Source organism: Callospermophilus lateralis, chromosome 6 (assembly GCF_048772815.1).
Source record: "Callospermophilus lateralis isolate mCalLat2 chromosome 6, mCalLat2.hap1, whole genome shotgun sequence".
NCBI classification, from domain to species: Eukaryota; Metazoa; Chordata; class Mammalia; order Rodentia; family Sciuridae; genus Callospermophilus; species Callospermophilus lateralis.
Window position 1 is genome coordinate 155,741,781 of NC_135310.1, and position 16,091 is coordinate 155,757,871.

At 47.7% G+C, this 16,091-nt stretch overlaps 1 protein-coding gene across 3 annotated transcripts in view; it reads left to right on the forward strand.

Moving 5' to 3' along the window:
* E2f3 (E2F transcription factor 3) overlaps positions 1 to 14,507 on the forward strand; it is a 71,736-nt gene extending 57,229 nt beyond the window's left edge. For 2 of the 3 annotated variants that reach the window (XM_076857921.1, XM_076857922.1), the window contains exons 2-7: positions 3,231 to 3,342; positions 4,540 to 4,759; positions 5,840 to 5,998; positions 8,884 to 8,998; positions 9,922 to 10,057; positions 11,048 to 14,507. In XM_076857921.1, the coding sequence (XP_076714036.1) occupies positions 3,231 to 3,342; positions 4,540 to 4,759; positions 5,840 to 5,998; positions 8,884 to 8,998; positions 9,922 to 10,057; positions 11,048 to 11,310 (1,005 nt within the window). In that variant the 3' untranslated portion in view covers positions 11,311 to 14,507. The remainder of the gene's footprint in view (positions 1 to 3,230; positions 3,343 to 4,539; positions 4,760 to 5,839; positions 5,999 to 8,883; positions 8,999 to 9,921; positions 10,058 to 11,047) is intronic. The other variant, XM_076857923.1, reaches the window with a different exon arrangement.
* Positions 14,508 to 16,091: the final 1,584 nt, after the last annotated feature.

The following is a 16,091-nucleotide window of genomic DNA, read 5'->3' on the forward strand; positions in this document are numbered from 1 at the left end:
TAGGATTTGTGTGCCAGAAAACTAGACGAAGAACAAATGCATGTCACCACATCACAACTCTCCATTCAGTAAGATTCTCACATTCTGGGAAAGCAAAAGTTGGAATTTCCATGGGCTCTGCTGCTCAGCCCAGAGCCGGGCAGCGTAGGCGGAGACCACCTGAACTATTGAAATCCTGCCACCTCATCCGTGTGTGCTTGGATCTGCTGTGCACTGAGACCATCCTGCTCCACCGTATGTCAGTGCTCAGCCTGTCCCCCAAAGGAACTTCAGTCAGCGCACCCCGTTCAGACCCAGGACCCAGGTAGCCTGCAGTCCTCAAGTCCGGGTCAGCTTCCCCATCCACAAAGCAGCGGAGGAAAAATAAAGGACGACCCTCCAGAGAACACCATTCAAGAAGGGGTCACGCCGTACAGGTGTCACCTGCTGCCATGGCTCACGTTCTCAACGAGCACCAGCCACTGGGCGGAAGTGGGCCTGGTTATGGAGCCACTGTGGTCGCCCCGGTTCTCCCCCTGGAAGGACTTCCAGGGCTGCCCTTCTTTCACGCCTCAATTTATTTCCGGTGTGGACTTATGGGTGGGCCTAGGGATCGATTCCCTTGAGAGGCTGGGACCTTAGAGGCCTTTCTTTTCTGAACTTAATGATTCTCTGGCAGTAAAAGTGCCTTTCATCTGGTGTTTAGGTTTAGGTTTGGTCATCTCATCTGGATGCTTAGTCACCAAATCACACCTGGAGACTAGCCATGGTCCTTGAAGTTCCCAGTCTCTGAGCAGCAGACCTCTGGGAATGTCCCTAGCCTGTGGCTTCATGCATCTGTAAGCCTCAGGTCAATTTGAACCACTAGTATGGGATGGAGGGAGAAAGTGACAGGGGCAATTCTTGAACCGAGGGATTGGTAGAGAATATAGTTCCAGAGGCCCAGGATTTCTAGGTCTCAAATCCTCTTCCAACTCTGTCCACCTTCTATTGACTATAGCTTGGGCAAAGGATAAGCCGTGTGTCCTCGTGGATCGCCTTCTTCAGAGAAGAAAAGGCTTCCATAGCGAAGCCATTGATTTACTTTTAGGTGGTATGGCCACTGAGCACCAGAAGGGACCCCCACAGTCCGCTGGTCTCCCCAGGCCTGCCAGCTCCCCTGGCAGCCCCGCCTGCCTGGCTCAGTCTGTGCAGCCGCCGTCCAGGATCCATCTCAAAGCTGATGCAAAAAGGAGACTTTGGGGGCTGGGGATGTAGCTCAGTTGGTAGAGAGCTTGCCTCACATGCACAAGGCCCTGGGTTCAATCCCCAGTTCCACCAAGACAAAAGGAAGATTTTGTTGGCCATACAACTGCAACTGGGGAAGACCAGCAGTCGCCCCACGTACGGCCCTACCGGGTGCTCAATCCCAGCCTGGAATGCCCTTCCATCTCCACTCTGCCTCCCCTGCGGGCTTCCTTCCCAGGTAGCCTCTGGCTCCTGGCTTATCAGCCCTGCTGGAAAGGACACAACTGCTTGCCAGTAGTTCCAGGAAAATTCCTGGGGTTGTCCCTTGTTCACCCTTGGCCACGTGCCTCCCAACCATTCACCAGGGGAGGGACAGGATGGAGCACAGTGATTAGCCAAGCCTGGGTCACTGTGTGCGGGTGATCTGGCTTGATGGGGAAGGTCAGCCCCCAAACAAAGCCGGAGTGTTTGCCAGGCCACCCAAAACAACAGTGCCCCCTGACCCCAGGATTCATGGCAGAGCTGGGAAGGCACAGTGACATGGAGAAAGCAGCTTGCTGGGCTGGGACAGAGCTCAGCAGCAGCACTTACCTCACGCTCAAGTGTTCAATCCTTAGCATGGCCCCTGCCCCCAAAACAAGAAAGCAGATTAACAAATTGCCCATATGTAGAGATAGCTTCATAGCTCAGCGCTGTCCCGATCTAGTGGACAGAGAATATGTGCCACAAATGGAGGCCACAGGGCAACATGTAGGAACCAGGTGAAGTAATCACCAGTAGGGCTGCACTTGCTTAATAATGTTATAAAGCCAAAGTTCATTTTAATGTGGAATCAATGTCACGTTATGGAGATTGTACTTTCTTTATTTTTTTGGCAAAATGTTTACCACTAAACCACATCCCCAGCTCCTGTGTCCCTTTTTTGTACCGTGTTTTTGGAATCCAGTGTGTATTTTACGCTCACCGCCCATGTAGATTCAGATGAGCTAGTGGCAGGGTTTGCTGTAGAGGACAGTAAGGTTTAGTTGGTCATTTTTTCATTTGGGAGCTAGATATCTCATCTTCTTGTAAGTCATTACTGTTCTTCCGTATCATGGGGAGTGATTAGAAGTGTCTTCCCCACAATGAGCCCAAGAACGCCATTTCCACACTGGGGCTGGTTGGAGCCACTTGGGTCTGAACACACATCCTGGCTGTGCAGTTGGTACCTAACAGTCACCTGATAGTCATCGGTCTTCAGTCCGAGATGGACTGTAAGCCCCAGGAAGACAGGAACTCTCATCGGTCTTGCTTAACCTCTGTACCCTAAGCACAGTTCCCAGTAATAGAAGACACTGCCCAGATATTTAAAAGTGGAATAGAATTAAGTTAAAAACATAGGGCTTCTCCTTTGCCAGGCTCGGTGATAAACTGGAGAAAGTAACCCTGGTTTGAAGCCCACGGTTGCATATTTGCAGTATTTGTTTTTCTGATGATGGACCGTTTGTAGTCTGTGGCTAGTTGTGTTACCACTCAATCACTCTTTTGATGAATAAATAGAGAGAGAATGATTGAATGCCTACAGAAACCCAGGCTCTGCGCCAAGCACTGGGTATACAAAGATAAATGGGAAACAGTCTCTGCCTTAAAATGAGAAACAGATAAGTACAGCAACTTCTACAGTAAAACCAATGAGTGTTACGATACAAATAAACCGTGTTTGGGGAGCATGCGGAAGGGGGTCCAAGTCAGGCCAGAGCCTGTGATGTTTGTAGCCTCCAGCCCCATTCCTGGCACGGATGTTGAATTAGTGGCTCAGTGAGCCAAGGGGCACCTGAACTGTTGATGAGGGTTGCCAGGTCTGCCCATCGAGAGAACGCACGATCGCTGCGGGTGCAGAGAGCGCTCTGTGCGGCCTGGCCCCTGGAGGCAGCCCGGAGGGCTGAGAGCTGGCAGAGCCTGCAGCATTTGGCAGGGCAGAGCGCGGGCAGCCTTCTGTGGCCGTCGGTGTGACTGGTGACAATCATTGCACTCTCTCACTACAGGCAAAGCGAAGGCTGGAGCTGGGAGACAGCGGCCATCAGTACCTCTCAGATGGTTTAAAAACCCCCAAGGGCAAAGGAAGAGCCGCGCTGCGAAGTCCAGACAGTCCAAAAAGTAAGGGTTCTTCCCCGTCCTTCCTTTTCTCCTCAGTGTGGGGTCCCAACTGCAGAGCTTGTGGCTGGAAGGTGGCAAGGCGTGGAAAATTCTGGCATGATTGGTTCATTTTCATCTATTTCTGAGCCTGTCCAAACTGAATACGTTGCCTGCAGACACCTACGTTCACTATAGGACCCCACTACTGACTCGGGGTGGGGAGACTTTTCTAGCGGAAGGCAGTTTGACTCTCCCCTCGGAGACAGGCTTTTGGCCTATTTTTGTTCTATAATCAAATTTTATTTTAACTTCCCTTCATGGGCATTACTGCAGACGCCGAGACTAGCTGGGTGTCGATGAACCGTGCCTGTCAGTCATGTCTGTGCCGACCTCCATCTCGGCCTCCCACGTGGTGCAGAAGAATCGATTGCACCCAATACACTGCAGCCGGTTCCCATTTCCATCAAACACTGTCATCATTTCTTTGGGGAGAGAAAGAGGCCAGGGGTTAGAAATAGCCAAGTAGCCCCTTTACAAATTATTGGCATTATTTCATGTGAGAGCTACTTTATTCTTTAGCTGCAGTCTGTGCTTTAGGCCGTCCGCAGCGTGCACCCACTGCTGAACATAAACCTCGGTCCTGCACCTATACAATGATAAAGACAATATTCAGTAAGGAAATTCCATTTGCAAGAGATGGAGAGAGTCGATGAAAGACTTTTCCCCGTATTCTTCATCAACATTTGAGAAATGTTTCAAATACTCCACACACACCAGAGCCAGCAAGGCCAGTTGACATGTGTCTGTTTGAGACCCTGTCCTAGAGAGGGGGGTGGCCCTGTCCCTGTGTTCAGCCCACAGGTCCAATTCCCAGAGGCTACAGAGGTTTTTTCACTCACTTAACAGATCCTTTTGAGCACCTACTGTGTGTGAGGTACTTCATTAGATCCCAGGAGTAGGGTAAGCCAAAGTAGAAGCCACTTAAAAAAGTCCAGGGAAAGTCTAGGATCACACACAGGAATTTATCAGCTCTCCTTTTTCTAATAAAGCAGTCGCATAGCTTTCTGTAACCCCACCCCTGGCCCCAACAAGAGCTTTGCTTCAGATGCTAATTCTTGGGCTGCAGCGGGTCGAGGGCTTGCTGAACTGCAGAGAAACCCTTCATTTCTTTACCTCTCCCCCTATCCCCCACCCGTTCGGGTTTTGTTTTTCTTTAAGCTCCAAAATCTCCCTCAGAAAAAACGCGGTATGATACGTCCCTGGGTCTGCTCACCAAGAAGTTCATTCAGCTGCTGAGCCAGTCGCCGGACGGGGTCCTGGACCTGAACAAGGCAGCGGAGGTGCTGAAGGTCCAGAAGAGGAGGATCTACGACATCACCAACGTGCTGGAGGGCATCCACCTCATCAAGAAGAAGTCCAAGAACAACGTGCAGTGGATGTGAGTGGCCCCCGCTCCCAGCTCCCCCTCCTCGCCTCCTGGGCAGAAGTTCAAAGTCTTGGGCACGCACAGCTCCCGTCCCCATACTGTCAGGGGTAGAAGGATTTCCGTTTGAATTGCATCAAGCCAGGGACCCTGGGTCCAGGAGGCAGTTGTTAAGGGAACATTGTTCCTCTGTCGCCTTGAGATCTGCCTCTCGCCACACGTGATCAGATAGAGTTCACACGTGTCTAGCCCGTCTCTGAGAGGATTTGGAGATTAGGGCTGTACAACCACACCGTCACGTAGTGTGTGTCCCCTGGTTCTGGCGGGCTGACTCCCATTCTGTGTAAATTAAGCAAGACACACCTGTCCCAGTCTCTTCTGTAAAGAAGAATGGTGTCCCTCGTCCCCAGTACGCCCACACGTCCGTCATGGGTGGATCCTGGGCAGAGCCTCTAAACAGCCAGTGTTTTGTAGGTACAGCTTTGAACTGTCACAGCACATCAGCAGGAATAAATCTGTTTTAGGGTGGCTTCGAAAAAATAGATTTCAAGCATTATAAGATGAATAGGTAACCTTTTGGCGCTTTTTGGAATCGGATGGTCTGGTGACCCATTTTGACCTGTGCTTTAGAGAAACCTGTTGAGTGCCGGCTTTTGTTCCTACAGATACTTAGCACATCTCTTTCCCTTACCTTCTTTATAGCTGCTGGTGTAAGACCCCCGGAAATTACCTGGGTCTTCTGTGCTTATGGATGATGTTTTTTTGAATTTCGAACCATTCCATCTTACTGTCTGTCTATCTTTTTATGTGTTTTTCCCCCATTCTCTCCCAGGAGGCCTGTGGTGGGTGGGGACAGTCGGGAGCAAGGTGGCTGCATTCTTTTTGCCCTCTGAATTTCTGCCTCTTCACCTAATTTCTATGGTATGAGGAGCACAGGGCTGTGTTTATGAAAACCATATCTAAGGTTCTCACTTTAACACCTGGTTAACAAGCACTGTGATCTCCTATGGTAAGAGGGGACATTGACCCGAAGGACCAACTCTCCCTGTCCTCTCTCTCCTGAGTAGCCACAAAGAGTCTGTGTTTGGGTTTTAGGGGCTGCAGTCTGTCTGAGGACGGGGGCATGCTGGCCCAGTGTCAAGGCCTGTCCAAAGAAGTGACCGAGCTCAGTCAGGAAGAGAAGAAATTAGATGAACTGATCCAAAGCTGCACCCTGGACCTCAAACTGTTAACCGAGGATTCAGAGAATCAAAGATATCCTTTGTGCCGCCGGTTCACTGGGGCTGTGCCTTCTGGACTATTTCCAGAGTTCACAGTCTGACTTATGCATAAGGTAGATTTTACTGTGGTTTTGTGCAAATGAGTGTGTATGCGTGTGTTTGTACACCCTTGTGCGTGCAAACTCTCATAGCTTTGTCTCCAAAGTCAGTGTTTATGGTAAGATAGTCATTCGACTGGATCTTGTCATTATCTATTTTGATAGCCAAGAGGGAACTGTTTTTTAAAGCATTATATTCATGTGTGGTTGGAACATATGGATACGCTCATAGCGTAATGCCACACTATTAAAAGATACGTAAAGTGTCAGTATTAATATTAATGACAACACTCAGCAGATTCGTCTTTGGCTTCCCAGATTTTTGGTGGGTGTTAGCTGTCACTGTTGGGGTTCTCACATTCTATTTTCTTTCCATCAGACATTGTAGCAATTAGAGTTTGGTGCATCTCTCCGCCTGGGCTATAGTGGAAGGGTTTGGAAGAGAATAGAAAAATTGTACTCTAACCCTGAAAGTGCATTATGCTGATTCCAAGAACTGATTTCACAAGCACCCCAAGACCTGAGAAATCTCAACTTGCCTGTTCCTCTTCAAACATTAGTCCTCAGAAATAAAAATATGAAAAGCCAATTCTTATTTTCAACTTGCTGACACTTTTTTTGACTGTTAAAGGAAAACTTGTTCTTCATCATCTCACCACAAACAAAATAAGAGGGAGTTTGCTTCATTATGTCGACAAGATTTGCCAGTATTCTCAGTGATCAGATAAAAACAACAATTCATATGTTACCTCATCCCTAACTTTAGGTTCAATCTTCTGATGACTCCACGTTTATCTTTGTTAGAAAATAAAATGTGTCCTGCCCATATTCACCTAGGGTCTCATTTCTAGCAGACCCTGTTTTGGAGGATCTGGGGACATTTATTTTTCAATGCAGGTAGTTTTTGTTTTGTTTTTTTTTTTTAAACTTGCAACTGTTCATTTCCTGTTGACCAGAGGATTGACCTTGCTGGCTGATCATTTGTGAGCTGGAGAAGAGGGGTGATGGCTTGAAGCCCCAGGGTGCCAAGTGGGTTTAGGGAGAGACCAGCAGTGAGTTTCACTCCTTGTTCAGTGGGGCGCCCCGCTGGGCAGTGCTCTGTGGCTGCACCTGATTGGCAGCTTTCTGGAACATGTGGCCTGTACCACTGTCACCTATGTTCGCCTTCTCTGGGGCCTTTATTGCAGAAAATAAAAGCTTCCTTGCAGGGGACGGCTCACCCGAGAAGCAGATTCAGGAGAGAGCCACAAAGGAAGCACTTTCAAGATTGGAAGATTAGAAAATGTGTTTGCACAATTTATTTCAGTTCGCCATTCATTTCCCAATTTGGAGCAGCTTGTTCACAAATGTGTTGAAAGTTTTCTTCCTGCATCATGTTGAGTAATTGTAGATGAATTTTCATTTTAATAAGTTCTCGTCACCTTGCTTTCTGACAGCGGGCTGTAGAGTGGGAGCCTGGTTGTTGGCTTCCCTGGGGCTCTCAGAAAGGACCAGAACGCTCTGGTCTTCTACAAAGGCCCCATTTGGCTTCCTTGGGATAAGTGATGACCCAACACCCAGACTCTTGAAAGGGCGGTCACCATGGCGCTCACCTGACCCTCCTATTGTCCGAACTGCCGAGAGTTGAAGAGGAGGGTCCATGACAATTGTCCCCACGTGCGAGTGCAGATTTTATGTGGCTGTGCTTCTTCCGGGACATGGACGCATACTTCCTTCAGTGTATGAGAAGCTACAGTTCTCGGGGACACCATCTGCCCAGGCTCCCCAAGGCCCCGATACAGGTTGGATCACAGACACTATTAGCTGTATCGCCTGCAGAAACGCTTTACTTGATTTTGCTGTTTTATCCTACCCATATTTTGTGGGTGTATATAAAAAGAAATTGGCTAAATACACTGTACATTAATTATGTTCCTCCATGTCCCTTACACAGAAAGCCATGCAGCCTATTCTCTGACAGTGCCAGGTAAAAGGAAGTGCCGTATTTTGTCACCATGTCTCTTGAGGCTTGGCTTCCGGGACACTTAAAAAGAAGGGTGCAGCACTCAGAAGTTTCTCCCAGGAGTAGTGAAACCGTCCTCCGTCAGCGTTGCTCCAGTTCATTCAGGTCGTGAGCACCTGGGAGCTGCTCCCCCCTTATGAACACTGAAATCTCTGCAGAGTTCATAATATCACACAAAGGACGATTTTTCTAACAGAAATAGTGACACTTATCTGTAGGCAATATATAATCAAACCAGCCCAGGTGCACTTAAGAAAACAAGCTGTCTGCCTGAGCAGCGTTTGGAGTTCTGACACTGACACGTTTGCTACTTATTCATCCACTTGGTGGCTGCTGACACTTACTAATAGCATATAGAAGTGACTGGAGCTCCAAAAAAATCATGATTGGTAGACCTTGAATTTTTCCTGCAATTTGGGATCAGCCATCATTCCATTTGAGTGACAGAATGCTTTGTTAGAGTTCATGGAATACCCTTGGCCAAAGGGACCTGACTTCGAAATCCCTGACCTAAGTGAGATTTGATGTTTTATTTGATGATTTAACTCTTCTGTTTCTGTGTTTATTGTAATACTTGAAATAGCCATAGACTTTTTTGAGAAATGGGCAGGGTCAAGTATACATTTCTTTTGTTGTCTACAACTTCGACCAGTAAAGATTCATTGGAGGAGCCCCATAGATTGAAGATTCGCAAGAAGAGACATATATATTCTTCCAAGTCACTCAGTGGTTTGAATTTTTTCCATGTGTCTGTTTGTCATATTTCATGATGGCTGTGTTCGAGGCAATTAGACGGAAGATTTCCTTAACGCTCACTACGTTAGCTTATGTTACATATCAAGATATTCGAAAAATTAGTGGCCTTAAAGACCAAACTGTTATAGTTGTGAAAGCCCCTCCAGAAACAAGACTTGAAGTGCCTGATTCCATAGAGGTAAGGAGCCGGCATCTGTGTGCCTCTGCAGAGGGACCTCTGCGCGGCCTGGTGCTCAAGAACCAGTGACTCTGGTTGGCGTCTGCCCCTGCTGAGCACTTGGACAGTTCCTTCCCATTTATTTTGCTTAACCCTAAATTTAAAAACATTTTAACAGTTCACTGTTTGTTAAATATCCAAAAAGTCTATTTTCAACCTAGCGGGACGTTTAACTAGAGCTGTTAGGCACCTTGTCCCTTCCTGCTTTCTTGTTCACAGTTGACTCTCTGCTGGTTCTGATCAGTTAGAACCACTCGGGAAATTCTACATCGATTCCCCTGTGCGTGGGCCCCCACCATGAACAGAGATACCCGTGTTTTCAAGTATCTCCGTAACCTAGCACATTTTAAGATTTTTTTAAAAAAATTATTCATAGTTTTAAGAACTTAAACATGACTTTGGGGAAATGGAAAGATTTAAGAAAGTAGGGAGTATATTTTTGTGATTGCTTTTGGATATTCTTTGATAATATAGTCCTAAACTATAAGATAGAGATTGCCTAGAAGATAGAAAGAGACTGTGATCTTAAGTGCCAGATGGTGCCTGGGTGTGGATTTGTGAGCCGTGCACCCTCTGTGCCGGCTGTTGGCTCCTGAACTCTGCCGCTGTAACATGAAAACAGCCACAAACGACTAGAACCATCTTGATTCAGTTCCAGTAAAATTTTATTTGCATGGCCAGTCGGGGGTTGGGATTCAGCCTTCAGGCTGTAGCCCACTGGCCCTGCTCTAGCGGTTGACAGTTGTTCCTGGAGCTAGACCACTATTGAAGACCCAAAAAGAACAATGAATGTTACCCTCACAGTCCACTCGTAGATGAAAATGGCTGAGGTTTTCATTTCTAAAAGAGCTTCTGGGTTGAACTTCTCCCACTTCTGTTCCCAGAGCCTACAAATACATTTGGCAAGTACCCAAGGACCCATTGAGGTTTACTTGTGTCCAGAAGAGACTGAAACCCACAGTCCAATGAAAGCAAACAACCAAGACCACAATGGGAATATCCCTAAACCCACTTCCAAAGGTAAACACCCCTTTTGTCTTTTGGAAACAATGTTCAGAATGAAGGTAACTAGAAGGATCCTGTGTCGGAACTTCTCCTGTTACTAAGGGAGAAGTTTTTAAAAGTCAGGCTGTTTACAGTTCAAAATAATGACCTTGGGCACATGGCTCCTCCTCTGCTACCAGAGTCCCTCGGGCTTCTGGTATCGGCAGAACCATTTCCTCAGCGCTTTGGGGGCTGCTGAAGTCAGGACTAGGTCATGCCACTCTTGGAGGGCATCAGCTACACCTGGCCATGCACCTGTGAACCCTGTACAGAGACTGAGGGACGTGAAAATGTGTGGACAGAAGAGGCTTGGCTGTTTTTGTCTTGTCTCCCTCCCATGGTGGGGACAGGATATGGGGGGAAAATAAACCTAACTTCTCCTTCCCCCTCTGTGGCTAGGACAAAGCTTTTTGCATTTTCAGCTTGGGAATATGTATTTAATTTTTTCCCCTGCCGTCTCCCAGTATAGCAGCAAAAATAGGAGTGATTTCAGTGAATTGGTCTGATTTAATACTGAGCAAATACACGGCACCCAAGCTGGTGAAACAAAAGACCACCCTTTTCACCATCGAGATTCCAAATGGATGTGTCTTATTCTATGCAAAATCTCTAATAAGCTGGTTGTTCAAAAAAGAAGTTAAAATTAGTGAATTCCTACTAGGGAGCCGACTTTTAACTCTGTATGTTTTGTTTTTCTCAAAACAATGAGTAGGTACTGGAGAGAAGTCTTTGAACTCGTTAGCCTCCAGTCTTTGAAGCTGCTGGGTTCTTGTTTTCTGACAGTGGGTGTTTGAAAGGATGAGTTAGACTAGGACACACTCTTCCATGCCTGTTCGCATAAAAGGTGATCCGTACCAGAAAGCCGTCCTGGGGCGAGCAGAGCGACGGTGACCTACTCATTCTTCCAGAAAAATGAATTTGATTTTTCTCCTAACACTTTGTTTGCACCAATTGTTTCCCTTTCAGACTTGGCTTCAAACAACTCAGGACATAGCGACTGCTCGGTTTCTATGGCGAACCTCTCTCCCCTGGCCTCCCCCGCCAACCTCCTACAGCAGACTGAGGACCAAATCCCTTCCAACCTGGAAGGGCCCTTTGTGAACTTGCTGCCCCCCCTGCTCCAGGAGGACTACTTGCTGAGCCTGGGCGAGGAAGAAGGCATCAGCGATCTCTTCGACGCTTACGATTTGGAAAAGCTCCCGCTGGTGGAAGACTTCATGTGCAGTTGATCGTGCTTGGTGTGAACTCTCCTGAGAGACCGATATTTTTTTATGGTGGAACCAGAGCATCTGTCTGCAGTGTTGACCCTTCCCACCTTCTTCCTCTAAGAGAGTACCGTGAAGTAGACTACAAACTTCAGAACAAAGCTGACATTTTAATGAATTTTTTTTTTTTTTAATTGTCTAAGCGCACAGTTGCAGGCTCCCTTGGGAAAGCCCTGCCTTGTCCCAGGCTCCAAAATCTCCTGGACGAGTCAACAAGTGAGAAAATGTGCAATCAGGTGTCTCTCACCTGTCCTTCCTCTCCCTGTCCCTCTGCCCCCCCTCCCCCGGATTGGCTTGCTGTGCCTGACGGATGCGCTGTAGAATGGGGGCTGGCCACCTGGCCCGCTGGGAAACAGCAATCTTCCTTAACAGCATTTCAAGCCGTGCCTTCTCTGCAGAATGCATGTCTTTGGGGTCTGCTAATCTGGAATGGAACTGCAGCCAATGCAAACTTGAAGTTATGCAAAAGTATGAAATGGATTTCTTCAGCTCTTCTTAGGAATATTTAAATTACTGTCATAATTCAGTTTAAGCTATGGACTGTGTGTCCCACCAGGAGGTCGCGAGATCCTCCGCAGCCTCTCGGATGAAGAACCTGTTCTCAGAGTACTTGATGCAGACACAGAAGCTCTTGGAGCTCTGGCGCTCGAAGCTGCTGTGGGTTTTCCTGCCTCCACACACCACTCCCACCCCCGTCCCCAGCGTATTGTGAGTTTCCAGTTGATTTGTAGCAGATGCCTACTTAGGTGTTCTTTGTGGATTGTTCTAGACTTTCTATATTTTTTAGCTGCCACTGAAGCATTCCTGTGGCTCCCATCACCATTCAGTTTAATTGTTTACTTTGAAGCAGTTTTTGCAAATTCGTATTTCTTTAGCAGAGGGAGAGAACCTCGTGAGCCTGTGTGACCTGAGGTCCACCAGCCTCTGCAGGAAGCATTGTCCCATCTTGCTTCCTTTCCTGGGAGGGGAGCCCAGGGCACGTCGGCCCTGGAGCTCGCTGACACTCGAGGCTGTGGGGAAGGACAGCAGGTCAGACGACGAAGCAGTCCCAGGGAGCAGCAGGCATGGACCCCTCCGTCCTTGGGCTTCCCGGGCCCCTGTGCCCGGGGAAAGGGCTCTTATGCCACACTCAGGGAGACCACTTCTCAGGGTGGGGTCAGATGGAGAGGCCTCTGGGGGGAAGGCATCCCGGGAGCGGCCTTCTGCAGGGCCCTTCCGTCAGCTGGTGAGACGGGGCCCCGCTGTCGGGTGGACGGTCCTGGCCGAACCCACGCCCCTTCTCCATGAAGGAGTGAGCTGGATGAAGGGGCGCGGGAGGGTGGGAAACCCGGCGCTAGAGGCCAGGGCGCCTGCCTCTACTCCTCAGGAACCGTGTCCCAATCACAGGCCTCCTGTCACTGCACATCCTACCGGTCATGTACGTCCCAGATGGCCTTCCTAGGGACAGGTGGCCGTGGCCGCCCTGTCCTGGGAGTGTGGCACAGTACCTCAAATCCATCCTTGGATGCAAGGGCTGCGGAAATGAGGGGTCTTGAAAAATAAACCTCCAAGCCAACAGCTGAATGGAAACGCCGTGTGCCCGGCCTGCCCCTGGGCACATGGTGGGCACTCGACGCGTCCAACTGAATTGAAAATGTCCCTTAGGAAAAACTTTTCCAAAACCACAAGAACCCCGGCCAGTTTACTCTAGGTAGATTTCCCCAATATGCAAAGTGGTGGTGGGGTCGAGACAGACGACACCAGCACTTTAAGCTCTGTGTGTGGGTATGCGTGGTGTGTGCTTGGGAAGAAAAACCAAGGTGCAGACTCTCTTCCTCTCTCCTCCTCAGCCTCCATCCCCGGCCTCCCTCACACACACTGGACTTGGTACGGAACAGCCGTGTGGTCCGAGATGCAGCATGGGGTGGAGGAGGGGGGGACTCTGTGTTAAGTGCCTACTGGAAATGCACTGTGGGGATTTTCCTGTGCGGGAAACCGTTGATGCCAAGCGTTCCCCATTTCCCGTGTCTGTGTCCTCCGGTTAGCTGCCTCTGCCTCCAGCTTTGTGTGATTCTCCTCGCCAGCTGCACAGAGCTGATCTTTTTCCCCAAAGTCTAAAGACTGAGCTCCCCCCCGGCTGGGTTGTTGTGTGTTTTGTTGACTTTCTCGTTGAACCTCTTCGTAATGTAATGCCGTATTTATTGTTTTAAAAGAGAAATGAAAGGAATACTAATAAGTCTTAAAAGTTCCTTCGTGCATAAGATTTTTCCCAGTTATGGGGCTTGCCTGGTGTACGTTCATGAGACGTCCATCCTGTCTTTCTGTTTGCATTAACCCCTTTCTTTTCACATAGTATCTGGCACACAAAGTGGGTTGGTACTACAGTATTTGTGTTCCTTTTAAGTACTGAGTATGCAGGTTTCCTGGTACCATTGAGTTGCTGCTACTAAAGCTCACACACGAAATGGCTAAGAGTTACGAGTGCGGATTATGACTGCGTGAGCCTTAGAAACTAGAGTGTACAGCGGGCGACACATGAGCTGTCAAACAGTGTTAGGCGTGTGTTCATATGTACAGACTTGTGCATAGCAATCGCTTTATTTAAGTGGACATGTAGTCGACTCACCTTTTTCATTATTTAGCAATTTTGTACAAAAAAAAAAATAGCAATTAATTTGTAAACACTGCCAGAATATTTTCTAGCTGGTTTGTAATTTTTTAAGAGTGTGACCTTGTTTTCGTCTTTCGTTGTGGTTCTTGTTTTCGTTTTTGTCGTCAGTGTAGATCTGTAAATAGAACCGCAGTATTTAAAGCTTTAGCTTTCAGGAAAGAGGAGGGAAGACCTCTACGTGCCTGGCAGGCCGAGTGGGCAGCGCAGCGGCAGGAAGGGGCCTCGCGGAGCCGGTCAGGTGGCACGCGTCAGGGTGAGGGGGGTTCTTCCTGTGGGGTACGCGATTTTGTAAAAAAAGGAAGTATTTCTCCCAAGATTGGGAGTAGGCAACCTACTAATCAGTTTAGCTTTGTGTTGTACCCTAGTTTAAAAAAGAAAGTATGTAATATAATGTAAAAAAAAAAAAAAAGAAAAAACCAAACAACAACAAAAAAAAGCTTTTATGATGGATTTTGTAAATAGATTTGTTACAGGGCGACCTGTTCTCTAGCTGTGATCTTACCACTTCAAATGGATGTAATTTGAATAAATTTTGTATGGTAAAGGATCAATAAAATGATTTTTTTTTAAGAGTTGAGACTTGTGGATGGCTTTTCTTAGTATTGTCTTGTGCTCCTGAACCAGCGTAACTTTTAAACACATTCTTTACAAAGCCAAGGACCGGTGGGCAGACGTTTTCCACCACGTGCCTGGTCCTTCACCAGGACCCTGCGGTGTCGGGCGCCCACGGGGGGCTCTGCTCTCTGAGCAACAGAGCTCGCCTTGTCCCCGTGGCCTGTCTGTGGAACCCACTCCCCAGCATCGAAGGGGGATTTTTGCCCTGAGAAAATGACAACAGGTCAAGTTTATCCTCTCATAAGGAGCGGGAAGCCAATACATTTTAGTTCTGAACTCTGGAAATCACCTCCCTGCACTCGATTCTGCATTTCTTACAGTACCCTCTCTGAGTAGATCAGGATGCTTGACTGCTGGGTCCCGGGGTTGACTCCGAGTTTGTCATCCAGAGCCCCAATGGGCTGTGACTATTCACCTGGAAAATCCATGTAGCAGGAATGAAGTTCATAACGAAAACATTGCCTGCTCCTGGTCTTCAGCCTGGAGGTGACCTGCTCTCCCTGGCCCGGTGCTGGCCTTCAGTCCTGTCACTTTCCAGACACGCATCAACCTATGTCCGTGGACATGTATGTTTTAACATGGTTCCCTTTCACTCTGCATCCTGGGAAGCCACATGTTAGTATCTTGTTCATGCTCTTAAAGATTGTGGTTGAAACCTGTGCCATCATTACCCACGTGGTCTCCTGTTTTGAGAGACATCTTTATTATTTCACTATAAGAAACAATATAGAAGGTTTGTGGGATGGCTGGCATATGCCAGGAACTTTTTATTTTCAATACAGTAGGTATAAAATTGACCATTATGATGTTGAATACATTCATAACATTGTACAACCATCACCTCCAGGTCCAGAATCATTTCCTCGCCCCAAAAGGAAACCTTGTACCCATTAAGCAATGGATCTCTTTCCCGGCTACTGGCAGTCGATAATTCATTTTCTCTCCCCCTGGATTTTCCTATTCTGGGTTTTCCTTATGAAAGAAATAATACAATATGTGACCTTTTGTGTCTGGTTTTGTAGCTTACCGATTTCAAGGTTCATCTGCATCAGTACCTCAACCTTTTTCATACCCAAATAATAATCCATCTGTTCATCCATCTTCAGCTGATGGGAATCTGTGTTGCTTCTACCCTTAGACTAGAAGAACGCCAGGGACTATTTTAAGTGTTTCTGTGAGTGCTCAGTATTTTTCAAAGCATGCTTTACTACTTCATACTATATACCTGTTATCTCTCTCCTACATAAGCTCAGTGAGGAGAGGTTCTTATAAACAGTGTTGACCTCAGTTCCTAGAACGGTGCCTGGCATGGAATAAACATTTAATGAATATTTACATGGGATATTCCTATGTTGCAAATGAGTGCTCTGTGGTTTAAAAAATGACTGGGTTGCGGGGAGCTGTCCAAAGGCAGCACACAGGGATGTAGATGTAGTGGGCACTGAGTCTTTTTCGTGTGTGCCTTCCTGCTCTTCCCCCA